The 16360-nt window shown below is 42.7% G+C and overlaps 1 protein-coding gene across 5 annotated transcripts in view; it reads left to right on the plus strand.

The window, feature by feature from the left end:
- Positions 1-16360, plus strand: part of REV1 (REV1 DNA directed polymerase) — an 81151-nt gene that overhangs the window by 53738 nt on the left and 11053 nt on the right. For 3 of the 5 annotated variants that reach the window (XR_013831134.1, XM_079941369.1, XM_079941366.1), the window contains 5 exons: positions 424-532; positions 5643-5771; positions 8242-8396; positions 10579-10698; positions 15993-16213. Coding sequence is in view for 4 of the 5 variants with exons in the window: in XM_079941369.1 (XP_079797495.1) it covers positions 424-532; positions 5643-5771; positions 8242-8396; positions 10579-10698; positions 15993-16213 (734 nt within the window). In the remaining variant the exon portion in view is untranslated. The remainder of the gene's footprint in view (positions 1-423; positions 533-5642; positions 5772-8241; positions 8397-10578; positions 10699-15992; positions 16214-16360) is intronic. The other 2 variants (XM_079941367.1, XM_079941368.1) reach the window with 2 other exon arrangements.

The raw sequence follows: 16360 nt of genomic DNA on the forward strand, positions 1-16360 counted from the left end.
GAGAAATTTACTGTATTTCCCACTAACTGCTTCCCATTCCAGAGAGCTGTGTCATCCTTTTGAGGCTGTAGGAGGGGGTTTATCTTCCTGATCACTTTTTTCATCCTTGTCTGTCTCAACAGACTTAAAGGGATATTTTATACTTATCTTTTGGTATATGGTTTTTAAAACTATTGTTAAAACAGAACTCTTTCGATTTATTATAAGTTTATGTCTGACTGCTGGTGAAGAATGTACTGGAAGCAAACCATTTTAGAGTTATAGATTTTCTTTTATTAAATAAGGGGATAAATGTCAATGGAGATAACTATATTTGGAATTTATTGAACATTTATATATGAAAGGACTGGTAAACAAATTTCTTGAATGAAAGTTAAGGAAAATCAGTTTTTAACACACAATCATTAAATTTTATTTTTAAAGCAGAAATACCAGATTCATCAATGTGGGAGAATCAAGATTCTGCACAAACAAATGGAATTGATTCTGTTTTGTCAAAGGCTGAAATCGCATCTTGTAGTTATGAAGCCAGGTATGTAGAAATTAAGGGTGTTGTAATACTTAATGAATAATTAATTTACTTAATCATTTTTATATAATCTTTTGAAGTGGATTTAGATATGCTGGTCAAGCCTATAACTTAAATGTTAGAAACATGTTATGGAAAGAAATCTTTCTAGCCTTAATCCCTTCAGTTTCCTTTTCTTTCCCTTCACAAATGCTAGATAACTTCAAATAAATACCTTAGTGTCCTGATGAACCAGTGGGTCCTATGGTGGAAACCAAAAGAAGCTGGACATTGTTGTTTTTTAAACCATTGTCTCTTGAAGTATAGAATTAAAGAATTAGATATTCTTGAATAGGAGAGGGCCTTAATGTCATCTACTCTGATCGTTCCCTTTTAGCACCAGGATCCCTTGTTATTTAAACATCCTAATAGTATTTTTTTTAACTTATGTTAAAATTTGATTGCCTGTTAAGTTATAACTAAACAGTTCCATAATGGCATAACTAATCATCTCCTCACTTAAAGTTGCAGTTGTCAACCTGTTAGCACTAATCCTAATTACAACCAGCTGTTTCAGTACTAAAAAAACAGACATATATATCATATGTTCCTCATACTTTAAAAAAATTGTTTTTTAAAAATCGATTATTATAGTTGTAAAAATGGAGTAATAATGAAGTGATTAATTTTTTTTTTTTTTTGCGGTACACGGGCCTCTCACTGTTGCGGCCTCTCCCGTTGCGGAGCACAGGCTCCGGACGTGCAGGCTCAGTGGCCATGGCTCACGGGCCCAGCCGCTCCGTGGCATGTGGGCTCTTCCCGGACCAGGGCACGAACCTGTGTCCCCTGCATCGGCAGACGGACTTTCAACCACTGCGCCACCAGGGAAGCCCCCTGAAGTGATTAATTTAAAAGAGTATTCTTTATTTTTTCTTTCTTTATAACTGAACACAAACATTTTTACCTTTATAGCACAGCAAGCATTTATTTACACATTGTTGGCAAGTGTTAAAGTATTTACTAATTATAGAAACAGAGTCAAGTCACATCAGCTACATTTTTCAGCCTTTTTTTTTTAGATAGTGTCTTTATGGCTTAGTCATTCATACTTTTAAAAAATTGAGTTACAATTGACATGTAACCTTAACTGCATACAACGACTTGATATATATAACATTTTTCAGTCTTGATTTAAAGTTGGGGTTATTCAAGCAAGTCCAGTCTGAACAAAAAGTATCTCAACACAACATCATCTATCCAGAGTAGTTTGCTTAAATCTTGCCAATTATTTTATAAAAAGGATATTTAAGAAAAAAGGATTATATTCAAACATGCATAATTATAAAAAGTTTTTATATAAATTTATTTTTGGCTGTGTTGGGTCTTTGTTGCTGTGTGCAGGCTTTCTCTAGTTGCGGCAAGTGGGGGCTACTCTTCGTTGTGGTGCACGTGCTTCTCATTGCAGTGGCTTCTCTTGTTGCAGAGCGCAGGCTCTAGGCGCGTGGGCTGAATTCAGTAGTTGTGGCACACGGGCTCAGTAGTGTGGCTTGTGGGCTCTGGAGTACAGGCTCAGTAGTTGTGGCGCACGGGCTTAGTTGCTCCGTGGCATGTGGGATCTTCCCGGACCAGGCCTCAAACCCTTGTCCCCTGCATTAGCAGGCGGATTCTTAACCACTGCGCCACCAGGGAAGTCCATAAAATATTTTAAATTATTTTCTGTTTATGACTTGTCAGACTTTTACTCCTGAACTAACTTCGCCTTTCTCATTGATAGAATTATGTTTTAATCTTTTTCATTGTTAGTTGTTAATGTAGCCAAGGAATTGAACCTTACTTTAATCAAAGAGATACGTCAGGTCTAAATACATTTTGCATTATTATGTTTTTATTAGCACAGGCGGTTTAGAGCTGATTGTACGCTGTGCTCCGTAGGCTGGTCTTTTCCCCCTGCTGAGTTACAGGCAATGCGCTTATGATGTCTGGGCATCGTGTCCTGTATCTGGAGGGTGTGATGAAACCCAGAAACACATGCTCAGTCTTTGGATTTTGCTGTTGGTGAAACAGAAGCGCCGCCTTTCCATACTGCCTCTGCAGGATCTCCCTTCTCTCCCAGCGGCCCAGGTTGGACACTGGCTGGAGAGTGAGCACCAAGGCCACCTCAAAGTTAGAAGCACTGCCAACTCCTGGTGGCTTTCAAGTCCAGTAGCCACAGATATGTCTGGGCTCGGGCCTCTGTTGGTGTTTGGATGGTGCCTTTGTATTGTACCACAGATGGCGATTGTCAGGCTGAATGTGTCACAGAATAATTGGGGTGACGATATATGAGGGCCAAATGCTGTGTAGCAAGCCATTTGAGTGTCGCTTAGAGGGCACATGTTTATTTTAAGGAGATGCAGAAAGTGATGAAAATGAATTTGTTTTAGTTGGCGAAGAAAAACATGAAACCCACAGCAATGGGGTTTTTGTCCTTTAATTGTAATTTTTCATTTTCTAGAAGACTATTCCTAATGAAGGTCTCTTGAATACCCTTTTGTGTGTGTGTGGCTATCTAATAGTTATATTTTCCTTAAGTGAGAAGTTTTTTTTTAAATAAGTATATTCACAGTTGGATCAGAGAAATGTTTCTGGGCTTGGCGTGGGGACTGTGTTGTGGGCGTGGTCATCCCAGCTTTAGGCACTGGTGAGTTTTCAGTAGACATAGACTTTATAATAACGGGGTCAGCAAAGGATGGAACGTGAACATGAGACGGTAGAAGTCATAGGAAGGTAGAATGTGTACATGTAGGTCGGAATATGTACTCATACTTACCATAGAGAACTAGCTTTATACATAGTTAGAAGGTGAATAATGTAGACGGATAGGTAATGATAGACAAATATCCTAGAATCATAAATTTTTAAGAGCAAATCATTTCTAAACCTCTGTTTTCACGTGCTTTTGTAAGGACACTTTACAGTCCTTAATCGGTATGGATGTCCTTCGGTATATTGAATTGACAGTGACAGTGATTTACTGGTTACTTTTTTTTAATATTGTCTAATGCAACACCAAATACCGTTGTCTGAGCATACAGCACGTGGAAGAAGGAGTGTGCTGCCTTCACTTTAAACCTGGGAGTAAACTGTTTCTGCAGCTTATGAAGTACTGGTAGTCTTTGCTGCCTGGGACTTCATTTGAGAGGAATAAATGTCACTGTAGTGAAGTTATTTCAAGCTGTTTTGTAATTGTCTTTACTCATTTATCTTATTTTATTTTATTTATTTATCTTATTTTATTTTTTTGGCTGTGCCGCATGGCTTGTGGGATCTTAGTTCCCCAACCAGGGATTGAACCCGGGCCCTTGGCAGTGAGAGTGATGAGTCCTAACCACTGGACCGCCAGGGAATTCCTACTCATTTATTTTATATGAAACAAGTCTAATTTTCCAACCACCAACTCAAGGTCTTTTGCTTCCCTTAGTTACGGGAAGCCTCTGAGGTTTACCCTTTTTTTGTTCATAACTCCCTTACAGTGTCTAGTGATCCCTAAACATTTCTCCATGAGATGTAGGTATGCATGAGTACATAAGTTGATGTATTACATTTTTCTAAGTAATATGTCCCTGAAATTTTTTGTGTAAGTGACAACTTTGAAAATGAATTTATTGTAAATATAAGAGTATTGTGCTTACAGGAATTATGTAAGACATTCCTTTAAAAATGAATAATTACCTTTAATTTGTAAGTTTAGCTTTTTTACATGCTGAAGCTATGTATCTAGCATTACTGGAACGTTTCAGCTTGTTTATGCACTTCTCTGCAGACTTGTGAACTCCTTTGCACACACTTCCCTGCCTTATGAACCAGGTCCGTCACCTTGAATCTGTCCTCTCCTAGGCCAGTGCAGGTCATCCTCGTGGATGTCATGGGATACGCTTTATTAACATAGTGCCCGAGACATAAATTTTTGTTAAATGAATGAAAGCATTGTTTTCTTCACCATGATTTGTTAATCATCTCTTCCTTTACTGTCATTTTTCCCTCTTATTAGATATTTCTCATCTACTCTGGGCTTTGCAGTCTGATGATCTATTATTGTTTTTATATACATTAAAAATGCATGTCATTTTGCATTTCTTTCATCTGAATGGCTTGGCGGAGTCTTTTCCTTCTTGGCTCTCTGGTGGTCTGGGATGGGCAGGCGCCACAGGCCTCTGTGCCACAGGGCACACCTCCGTACTAAGTGAGCACTGAGTAAATATTTATTGGGTGGATGTATAAAGTAACCATTTGATGTATTTACACCTATGGGTATGTAATCTGGGGAAACATTGCTTATCATTATCTGCTTGTGTTTTTACTGTAAGATTTTTTTTCGATTCATTGCATAGTAGTAACATGGAATTGTACTCATTATGTATAATTCCATGATTACAGTTTTGTGCTGAATGCTCCAAATTACCACAGGTAAGTGGGGCGTGGAGACACGCAAAAGATTTGAAATTTACCATTTTCAATTAGGTCCCTCAAAGTTCTGGAACCCTGGCCCCTGCCCAGAGTGATGTCCCACCATGTCCAATGCTGTTGGCATCTCAGCCACTGTGGAGCCACCGCAGGAGCTTGGAATTGGTCAATTGGGAATTGGGTGGTAATAGGATGAGTACACTGTGTCTGTCTGTCGCATAGCGCTGTTCTGTGTGGTTCTGCTGTTTATATTCTTTGTCTTTGGGGGATTGAGCCCTGGCCAAACCGGGCCCCGTGTGAGTGGAAGCAGACCGTTTTGACAGCACGCTCCTGCTCTGCGGTGGTTGTGGTATCACCGACGTGTGGTATGCTGGCATCTCTGCACAGGCGCCAGAGGTCTGAGTCTCAGGAGACGTCTTCACAGAGGCAGGAGCCAAACCTGGCCTTTGAATAACGTACTTGGGCACATCTGCACATGTCACTTACACGCATCAGACAATCTTGTCAGTTTCCTTTTGGGGGAAAACAAACCTGTAAGTTGTCTTAATGCCTGTTTTTTACCCCTCATGAAAATGGAGTTAAATGAAAATTGTGTATCAGTGGCTTGGGGAGATACTATCAGTATTTGATACTTGATTTGGCATTTAAAAATTCCTAGTCTAACCTCCACTGTATTTTGTTCTTTCTCTAGACAAGTTGGCATTAGGAATGGAATGTTTTTCGGGCAAGCGAAACAACTTTGTCCCAGTCTTCAGGCTGTCCCTTATGATTTTCACGCGTATAAGGAAGTTGCACGAACGATGTATGAGACACTGGCCAGGTACACTGTGTGCTGCGCTCACGCTCCTGTCTGTTCCTTTACTGCTTTTACCTAATGTTGAAGAGAGAACAGTTTCCCCAGGCCTGTCGGGGTCACTTTTGCTGGACGCTCCTCTCTTCCGGGAACCTGCTCCTCTGCCTTCGGGTGTCACGGCCCCCTCTCCTCCCCACGAGCACCTCCCGGAGCAGGGCTCAGGCCTCAGGGACGTGTTTGCACGGCTGGGATTGTTCAGCTGCTCCCTGGTGGTGATGTCAGTCTGATTCTGTGCCTGCATGACTTCTCGTCAGCGGTTCCAGGTTTCCCTCCGTGGAACCAGACAGCTGAAGGATTGGAGTTTTTAACCTGGTTATTCTCTTTTATTACATTTGAATTATGGTTTTGTTTAAAATGAGAACTATACGTTAACAAGTAGAGACCTTGTCAAACCCTGTGTCCTCTAAGATCTTTCAGGACGCCAGAAGTTAGCTTTCATAGAAGGTTCTAGCAGTACAGCTGGCGCTTGCACAGCTTGGGGTGGTGCGGTGCCGTCCTCCGTGCGGTGGAGGGCCACGTGCCGTGGCAGCTGCCCGCTGCGCCCGTGGCTCCTCCGTGTCGGGGATCGCGTAGCGCTCCAGTGTTTACTGCTGACAAAATCCAGGTATACGTGGTCCCGTGCAGTCCAAACCAGTGTTGTTCAAGGGTCAGCTGTAGTTTCAAGGTGGGTGATTAGTTGGCTTGAGAAAAAGAGATTAATTTTTAGAATATTTACAGTGTAGGTATATTGAATGTTAACTCAAAACTTAAAATTTTAGATAAGTATATGTCAGGCCCTGTATACTCTACAGCTGGAGTTGGCATATTTTCTCCATAAAAGGCCGGATGAGGTCGTTGTCCCAGCTGCTCAGCCCTGCCGTGGACAGTGGCAGCAGTCACAGATGAGGTGCGGGTTCGGCTCTGCTCCCTTCAGTCTTTATTCACCAAAACAGATCTCTAGACAGCAGACCAGGGTCCGCCAACCCTTGGGCTGTGTTGATGTTCTAAGGGAGGTTCTTGCCTCTATCTTCACTTCTTCCTCTCCTTTCTTAACGCGTTATTTTGAACACCTGTTTATGGAGTATCTACCAAGTGCAAACCACTGTTGATGCTGCCAATCCTATGAGAGTGGAGTCAGATCCAGGCTCTGCCTTTGAGGAGCTTACTTTAGCAGGAGAGAGAAACATAGAGGGGCAGGTGAAGTTATCTGGCATCAGTCTGTGGACTTAGGGCTGAGTGACAAGCCAGTTACAATCACAGCTGTCCTTAAGACCCCAATGTGGGAATGTCAGTGTTACCAGGTGGAGAGAGTGCTTTTCAAGTCCTGTCGAAAGCTGCGGTCAGTAGCAGCGCCGCGTGTGGGCTGGGAGCAGGTGGCTGAGCTGGGTGCTGTGTGTTCTGGTTACGGAGGCCCTGGAGCGGGCAGCCAGCCTGCACCTCGGATTGGGGGGTTTGGTGGACGCTATCATATAATTTTAGTGGGTGAAGACATTGTTAGTGGCACGTGGCTGTTCTTTGGGGGAAAAAATTCCTTGTTCTCCTTCCACCTTTGGAAATCCTGCCTCTGCTTCATATTCTCCACGCCTCAGAGCAGCTTTCATATCAGGAATAGCCTTCTGCTCTTGCAGATTTCTCTCTGGAGTTAAGCCTAACAAAACACTCATTTCTTAAATGATTATTGATAGTAATTAATCTGATTCGTAACCTACAGTAAGGTGTAGTGAGAGGTGAGGCCTGGCCCTCCTGGTACTTTACCAGGTGGATTATTGACCATCCATTTCTGGTCCTGAGGCCTCTGCTGGCCTTGTGGTTCACATATTTAATTAGCATCAGAGCCACGTGGTGATTCTTCTCTTCCTTTTCCTCTTCTGTGGAGAATTGAAACAGTCCTTTGTGTGAGTAGATCGTGACCAAACAGCAGCAGCAGTCAGAACCCAGAGCATTTCCACGTGCAGGGGGTGTTGCTGGCGTCCTGGACAGGCATCTGGGTGACTGGCCACCATCATATCCTGCTGTGTCCTGGGCGTTTTTGTTTAGGAGACTGTCAATTGCTTGTTTGATTTGTGTGATATTTCTGTTCCTCAAGGATTCTGGTAAACCGTGTTTGAACATTTTTGAAATTAAGTGTTGTGACAATTCCAATTCACTTACTACTTTTCAACTATTGAGAGGTTTACAACAGTATTCTCAGTATAGGGAAACTGAAATGGTCATTTCTGTTGTATTTTTGGTAGTTAATATGGAAAAAAAGAAAACATTGATTAACTTTGCAGTTAAAAGTTAAGTGACTAAATAGGGGCACTTGGGCCAGCTCAGGTAAACTGCTAATATTTTTAGCCTTTTAAGTCTTGTAAGGAAATGTCGAAGAGAGATACCATAGGAGAGCCTGTTTTGCCACATGTGGCTGCTTGATGTTAAGCTGGGGCTGTGATTCGTTGCCTTTGCTCTGTGTTGGCAGCTACACACATAGCATCGAAGCTGTCAGCTGTGATGAAGCTCTGGTAGACATCACTGAGATCCTCGCAGAGACCAGGCTCACTCCTGACGAATTTGCAAATGCTGTCCGCACGGAAATCAAAGACCAGACTAAATGTGCTGCCTCTGTGGGAATCGGTTAGTAGCCAGCGTATCGTGTACGACTCATTTTCCTCAAAGCAGTGCTCTGGGATCGTTGAATACCGCTTGATCTTTAGGAGTGATTTTTAGGTTTCGTTTTTATCACCGTACCGCATAGGTCTCCCACTTCTGAAACAGTTCTCGGCATGGCTCACAGTTGGGCAAAGCATGAGATGAAAGTGTTGGAAACGTAAGTAAATGATAACATCTTTGGAATAAACAAGTTGGAATATTTCTTGTTCTTCAAAAATGGGGAATATTGGATGCAATGTATGCCAGCAGTATTTTTTTCAAGTGAACAGAGGCGGTATTCAAGGCAGTGCAGTGTGAGTGGGGTTTGGAGTTCCATGCTGTTGCGTCTTGTGGTAACTCAGTTACTTTCTGAAGCTTCTTGGACCGCTCAGCCAGCCCTGTCTTCACTCTCTCGGGGCCAGAAGTTGCTGTTATTGACTCGTCCACACACACCCCCCATATCCCCTCCCCCCACCTGTTGTTTTGTCTCTAAGCCGTGTTTGCTTCCTCAGCCCTTCACATCATTGGTCCTCCTCTTGTCGACTCTCGCAGCTGTGTGCTCTGGAGCCCCCGCTGTCACCCTGAGCTTCCCCGTGTCCCTCCTGTCTGAGCGAGCCCAGTGCCTCTACCCATAGGAGATCTTTACTGGGTACCTGTCCCGAGAGGAGGGCAGGGCGTGCAGCCCCACGCAGGGCCTCGTGCAGGAGCGCCACGTACAGGTCTGGAGGCAGAAGCAGGAGTGAGGGGAGATCCTCGGCCAGAGCCTCTCTTGGGGTCTGTGTGTGAGTTTGATGAGCCTCTCTTGGGGTGTCTGGGGGTGTCTGGCGTGGGTGTGAGAGGCGCACCCCCAGGAACTTGCTTGCTGTCTTTAGGGATTAACCAGCCCTGGGAGGGCAGGCCCTCCCCGTCGGAGGGATTTTTAAGATGTCAGAACGTCGTAAGCTGCAGAACATACAGAGCGTGAGGAACACATTAACAGCGTCCCTCCGGTTACGAGCAGGCTGCCCTTCGGCTCCCCGGTGTGTGGCCTGCACTCCCTTCTCAGCATTCGTTTAGGACTTGCCTTCTGGAGTCCACTGTCAGGCACAGGTTTAGTTCTTTGTTGTAAATTGTATTTATTTTAAATTTACAAGTGGGATGACATGAATATGTCCTTTCAAGTTCAAGCACATAATTAAGACAAAAATCCCAAATGATGTTTCCACTTCTCAGCCCTCTTTTCTTCAGAACTCACCACTTTTATCATTTTAGTGTGCCTTTCCAGTACTTTTTCTCTTCATGAATATCTATACATTTACCCTAGGAAAACACACTGTTTTTAATGTAAGTCTCCTGTAAAACTAAGATATGTGCTTTATAGAAGTCTTCTGTAATTCGTGGAGATTTTATTATTTACACAGAAGTTCATCTGACCCCATTTAGGTATTTCTCAGATGCCTGATACCTTCTCGGGCTCCAGTAGCCTTCTCTCTGCTCTGCGTTAGTTGTCTGTGTCCGTTCACACACCTTGGACCTCGCTGTCACTGTCTGTCTCCTTTTTTAAGACGCTCATACCCTCAATTTCTACTCCACGTGTTCTGATCATATAGTGAGACATCTGGTTCTTTGGGCTTCTCCTCCCCAAGTCCAATGGCATTTCTTTGGCCTTATTTCTACCCAGCGTGGATCCATTGGTTGGTAAAATGAGGGACTTCCCTGGTTTTCCAGTGGTTAGGCCTTTGCGCTTCCACTGCAGGGGGCCCGGGTTGGATCCCTGGTCAGGGGACTAAGACCCTGCCAGCCAAGAACAAACAAACAGATAAACATTGGTTGGTAAAATGAACTGATGGCTGGTCATTGCCCACAGTTCCTGTAAACCTCCAATCTTAGATTAGGACTGTTTTCTCTATTCCTTTACCTGGGTAGGAGATGTTGAAATGTCACGTGTTTTGGAACAGAAGGTAACATCTGTCCAGGAACCATGCTGGTTATAATCTGTAATACTTAACAGAATTCTGCCAGTTTTGTACTGTGTTTGAAATGATCAAAGTTGCACATTATTTTCGTTCTCTTTAGAAATTTGATAGGTAACCTGTTTCTAGATGTCTTTGTTAAGAAATTTTGAAAGTAATTGTGAATATTTCTTGAATGACTTCTTTCTTTCCTTTTTTTAAAAAAAAATTTATAGGTTCTAATATTCTCCTGGCTAGAATGGCAACTAGGAAAGCAAAACCGGATGGCCAGTACCACTTAAAACCAGAAGAAGTAGATGATTTTATCAGAGGTCAGCTAGTTACTAATCTACCAGGTAAATACAAATCGTTTCTTTTTAACTTTTATTTATTGTAAGTATTCATTAGTGCTTTTCATAGATGTAGAACGTTTCTTTCTTTTTTAAAAAATGAATTAAAAATTTTTCATCTTTTATTGAGTGCCATGGGAAGCAAAATTTAGAACTCCACAATGAATATCCTTTCAGTTGATTTATCAGAACCCTAATATAACATTTTAGTTTTGCCTCTCATGTGTTTTACTTTAAGTATTTAAGTATTTCTCAGGTACCAAGATCAAGGAATTCTAAGAAGTCATACTTAAAAGAATATGATGAAATTGACTTTTGGTCCTTTAAATAAATCAAAATTGAAATAGTGTACTTCTAGACCCAAGGTAAAGTTTTGAAAATCGATTCCCCTATTTACAAAATTGTCCTTCCAAACTAGTGATACTTTTCTGAGTTTACTAAACAAATAGTTTTTAAAGTAGAAAATATATAAACCATATTAGGAAGAAGAAAACCTAAAATGAAGTATTGTATTTTGTTAACTTAGGCTGAAGTAAAATGCCCAAAAAGGCATACCTTTCTCACCTAATGGGCAGGATGCTTAGCTGTCTTACTTTCTTGTGTAGTGTGGCTAGCTAACCTAGCGTGTAAAAACCTTTCTCTTTGGAGAAATCAAGTATAATTCATTGTAACTGGAAAATGGTTGCCTTTTGGGGCCTTGAACAGATGTAATTTTTGTGTGTAGGGCAGTTCATTTCACAATTAGTAAATATCGAGACTTGCTTTCTATGGTAGGTACCTCTTTCTAAGAAATTTCTCTAAGCCATGTAGTAATCCAGGATACCATTTCAGATCATCCTCTCCTGTTTTTATAAAGCAGCCTGCGTTAGCTTCACAAAGCTCCCAGGTGTTTGTGGTGGGAAAGTTCAAGAGAGTATACTTTTGGTGAAAGGTTTTCTTTTTATTCATTTGTTGTTAAAAGTTTTAACACTTTTAACAGTGGATTTAGTGGTATTTTTAGATGCATGTTCTTAAGCCTAAGAAAAGTATATCTGAACAAACTTAGAAATTTCTGTTATAGGCCAAAATTATTAAATGACCCAAATGCCATTTTATGATGGGTTAGTTCTGAAGCCTCCTGACTCCCTAGTAAATAACATCCAAGAATGTGGTAGTATCAGAAATGTGAAATATGACATTTTGATGGTCAGTTTGAGGTTAAATTTGAAGAGTAACCTTATAAAATCATGCTAGCAAATTACCTTATTAGACAACACAATTTAGGAGTTTTAATAACATGTCTTATTGCAGTTTTATATAAGAAGGAACCAGGGTATTTAAAGTGCATGTGAAATTTGAGTTCACAGTTACCATTACTTGGCATCTTCATTAGTTTGCTGAGGCTCTGCCATAACAAAACACCCCAGACTGCGTGGCGTAAACAACAGCAGCTTATTCCCTCAAGGATCCTGGGGACTGGAGGTCCATGAATGTGCTGCCAGCGTGTTGGGTTTCCTCTGAGGTCTCTCTCCGTGGCGTGTAGGTGACCGTCTTCTCCCTGTGTCTTCACATGGTGTTTTCTCTTTGTGCGTCTGTGTCCTGATCTCTTCTTATAGGGACACCAGTGATATTGGATTAGGGCCCACCTATATGACCTCTTGTTACCTTAATTACCTTTACGAAGGACCTTTCTCCAGTTACAGTCACATTCTGAGGTACTGGGAATTAAGATTTCAGCATAGGTATCTTGAAGAGACACAGTTCCGTCCACAGCGCCATCTTTATACTGCATCATTCTTGTAAGTTTTGTTTTGTTTTGTTTTGTTTTACATAGAAACAGAGAGGTTTTAGTTTTAGTTCCTTGACCTAGTCATCTTACCTTTCACCTTCATTTGCTTCCTGGCTGGAAGGACTTTCCTTTTTGAAGGGCACATGTGGGTTTATGTGTCCCGGTTGAGTTCTTAGGCACAGCCTTGAAGTTCCTAAGAGAACCTTGAAATCTGGGGGAGATGGGGGCGGCCAGGATGGGCTTCCTCTGGTGATCCCCCTGCTCCTCTCTCCGTGAGAACCAGCTTGTAGCCTGTGGCCGCCCAGAATTGTTGGAGAGATTTTCATGTGTAAGACTATTGACTTTTATAAAAATCCCCAAATTTATTGTCAGGAAGATTTAGAACATTTCGGTATGTAAAACGTCAGCCTTTTCTGTTGTTACTCCTGCCCTGAGATGGTAACGCATCTCAAGTACGAGCTGCCCTCTGAAAGCAGGCTCCACACGCATGCGGGAATTCTTACAAGAAGGAAACTTGTTCATCTTTGTTAAAAATTGGTCATTTCCCAAAGATAGTTGAAAGTGAATACATGGTGACTATTAACATTTTGTGGCACGTGCTTTGAGTAAGTTCTGCTCTGTAACCAATAACCAGAAGCGGGTCCATGTTAAACGCGCCTCCCTGCTTGTCCCCCGCCAGCTGCCTCTGTCCCAGTGTGCCCTGCCCGGTGACTGAGCACACGGCGTGCCTGGCACACAATCATTACAGCCGCGTAAAAGGGGAGCACGTGCTAGTGAGTGTATGAAGGCGCCCCAGGGTAGCGACTGCATGTGTGCTAGCATACAGACTACCAGCGAGGTCTGTTCAGCTGATGAAAGAGAGGGCTGTCCCCAGCAACCGCTTAAACGCGGTCGCGCTTTCCACTGCTTCTGTGGCTCCTCGCAAGGCTTTCCACCCTGGCTTGTAGGACCTTCTGCCCCTTGTCCATCCTTTGCTGGGTGTGTGCACCCACTCTGAGGTTTCCAGCTCTTTCTTCTCGTGTCAGATAAGCACCGCGGCCGTGTAGGTGTACATGACCATCTACACTGTCCTGATATGGGAGCCACTGGCCAAGTGAAGCTAGAACACTTTAGGTTAAATTAATTAAAGTTAAATAAAATTAAAATTCATCTTCGCAGTTGTACTGCCCACATTGCAGTCAGTGCTCAGTTAGCCACATGTGGCGGGTGCCTCCTGAATTGGGCAGCACAGAAGAGGACAGTTCCATCACCACAGAAAGTTCTGTTGAGCGGTGCTAACTTAGATGGCAAAGGTTGATTCTTTGGAACTTGACTTTTCTGCGTCTCTGGACTGTCAAGGTCCGGGTGCCGGGAGGAGGCATTCCTGGCTGTTCTTAGCCTGGGGTCATGGTTCCCCTTCAAGGACAGATGCCACATCTTCGTCCAGTGGCTTCTACTGGCAGCTTCCACGGCTTCTTCAAGGAGAAGAGAGTTTTCTTCTCTTCTTCTCAGAAGCTTGGTTCTACGCTGCACATTTTCCTTCATGTTTCCCTTTCTAGGTGGCTGCACTCAATGTGACTCTCAAGACCCTGTTACTTCCTCCTTAGAGGGGCCTCCTTTCCTTAAAAACGCTCACATGAAGCAATCAAACTAGCACCCATTCGGGGTCTTGGTGCTGATTCCAAGCTAACTTTTCCCCCCTGTGCAGACGTCATAGGGGTTAGAGGTAGACCATCCATATGCCTCCGTCCCCCACTCACCTTCAGGCCATTCCATTCCATTAGGTGAGCTTGTGATGGAGAGGAACCTCTCTTCTTCCCTAGACGGCAGTTCAGTTAGATTAGGTTGATCGTGGTTAAGTTGGTGAGATTTAATGTAACAGTCTTTCTTTTGTACCTCTTAGTGAATAATAATTGTGTTCTGGTATACTCAAGAGACTCTCAAAAACCATAGGTTTTCCCCCTGCCCATCCCAGTACACACAATTAATGCAGGATTATTGCCTCTTGCTGATTTTGCAAATCAGGGAGAACAGATCGGCTGCCCAGATTTGTCAGGGAAAGAACATGATCACATCTTGAGGGTGGGGAGTTGCGGCAATGATGGAACGGAAAAAAATAGAGACAGAAAGCATTCCCTGAACACGAACAGCTGCGTAGAGTGTCTCTGGCTTTGGCCACCCTCGTATCTGATTTGTCCCTTTCATTGGGTTCCTCCTCCCCATCTTGAAAAATACTCCAATAGGTTTCACTTAGAATTTCGTCTTTTTGTGAATGGTCTTCGTCTGGAGGGTTCTCTTGTTGTTAACTCAGACTCTGCTATTCTTGCTTGTTCTCTGTTCTGAATTGAACTTGAAAATGGCACAAATGCTATACAGCACCCTTAACACCTTTCATCTGACTTCCATTAGGGGACAGATTTTCTTGGGTTAAACTTGTCTCGCCCACCTCTGTGGTCATAGACCTTTTGTAAAGTTGACCACCTCCCTCCTAACCGTGTGTCTGCATAACTACTCCAAGAGGTTCTCCTGGCAGAACCTGGACGAGAATGCTCCTTCCCCCACTAGGGCCACTCAGAGAACTGGAGCCAGAAGTAACAATAAGGGTGACAGATAGGCAACCCCAGACTCCACTCTGAGCCCTCTGGTAACATCCTACAGAGGGCCAGACCGCAGTCTTCCTCACTGATGGACAATACTGATCTCATGGTGTGGAGACCATTTTAATAAGAGTTTTAGTTCCCCCAGGTTACTCTTAAATCACTTTCCCAGACATGTGTACCTTCGTTAAGCTTTTGGGCACATGGAGAGCAACAGAGCTCATGAGCATCGTTTGGGCGAGGCTCTAACCTTGCATCTTGCAGACGGTGATGAGGGGCTGCTGCACGCTGGCCCAGCTGCAGGACACTGACTGCCTTTCAGGGAGATGATCTTTGTTGGTAAAAGACATCTGTCTGTCCTCCCCTCGCTGCTACTTTGCTCAGGAAGCTTCATCTCCACGTCACTTGTGCCACTTTGTCCAGTATGAGAGCAAGCGACATGTGGGCTTGGACCTCTGTCATGACTTCTTGTTCTAGTTCCCATTCAGAGAAAATGTGGCCAAACCATTGAGAAGTTTGGTCCTCACCAAAGTCATAGTAGAATCCCTAACATTCCTGAGTCTCCTAGTATGTCTGTAAGTCATACTATAGACTAGCTTAAACGAGTCTGTAACTTAGTTGATTTTGTAAATAAGATAGAAAACTTTTTTACTCAGTAATAAATAAAAATAACATTTTTTTGGAGAACTTACTTAGTCATACACACTTGAAAAGTTCTGGTTCACCTATAGGTAGAGTCCAAATTGAGAAGTAGCTTCTAAAAATAAGTTTGCACTAGTGTGATTTGCACCAACCAAAAAAAAAATTCTTAATCTATGAGATGCTTCAGTTATGTCACTTCAGAATTTTAAGGGAGATTATTTTAAATTAGTTGCTTGTGCATGAATAGTTATTTCATAATGCTCAATTGTTTTTAATAGCTTATATGCAGAATTAAAGAACTGTCCCTTTCCTAGGAGTTGGACGCTCAATGGAATCCAAGTTGACATCTTTGGGAATTAGAACTTGTGGAGACTTGCAATATATGACCATGGCAAGACTCCAGAAAGAATTTGGTCCCAAAACAGGTCAGATGCTTTATAGGTTCTGCCGTGGTTTGGACGATAGACCAGTTCGAACTGAAAAGGAAAGAAAATCTGTTTCAGCTGAGATCAACTATGGAATAAGGTTTACCCAGGTACTGCTCTCTTCACAGGTTTTACCTTATATTCTTTATATTTTCACATAGTCCTGTCTCTCCAACTAGACCATAGACTCTTGATGCTTGAAATTAAGTCTTAAAACCCTTGCCGTTCCCAGAACTGGCAGAATGTTTGTTTTTAAG

The sequence above is a fragment of the Stenella coeruleoalba genome, assembly GCF_951394435.1.
Source record: "Stenella coeruleoalba genome assembly, chromosome: 13".
Classification (NCBI taxonomy): domain Eukaryota; kingdom Metazoa; phylum Chordata; class Mammalia; order Artiodactyla; family Delphinidae; genus Stenella; species Stenella coeruleoalba.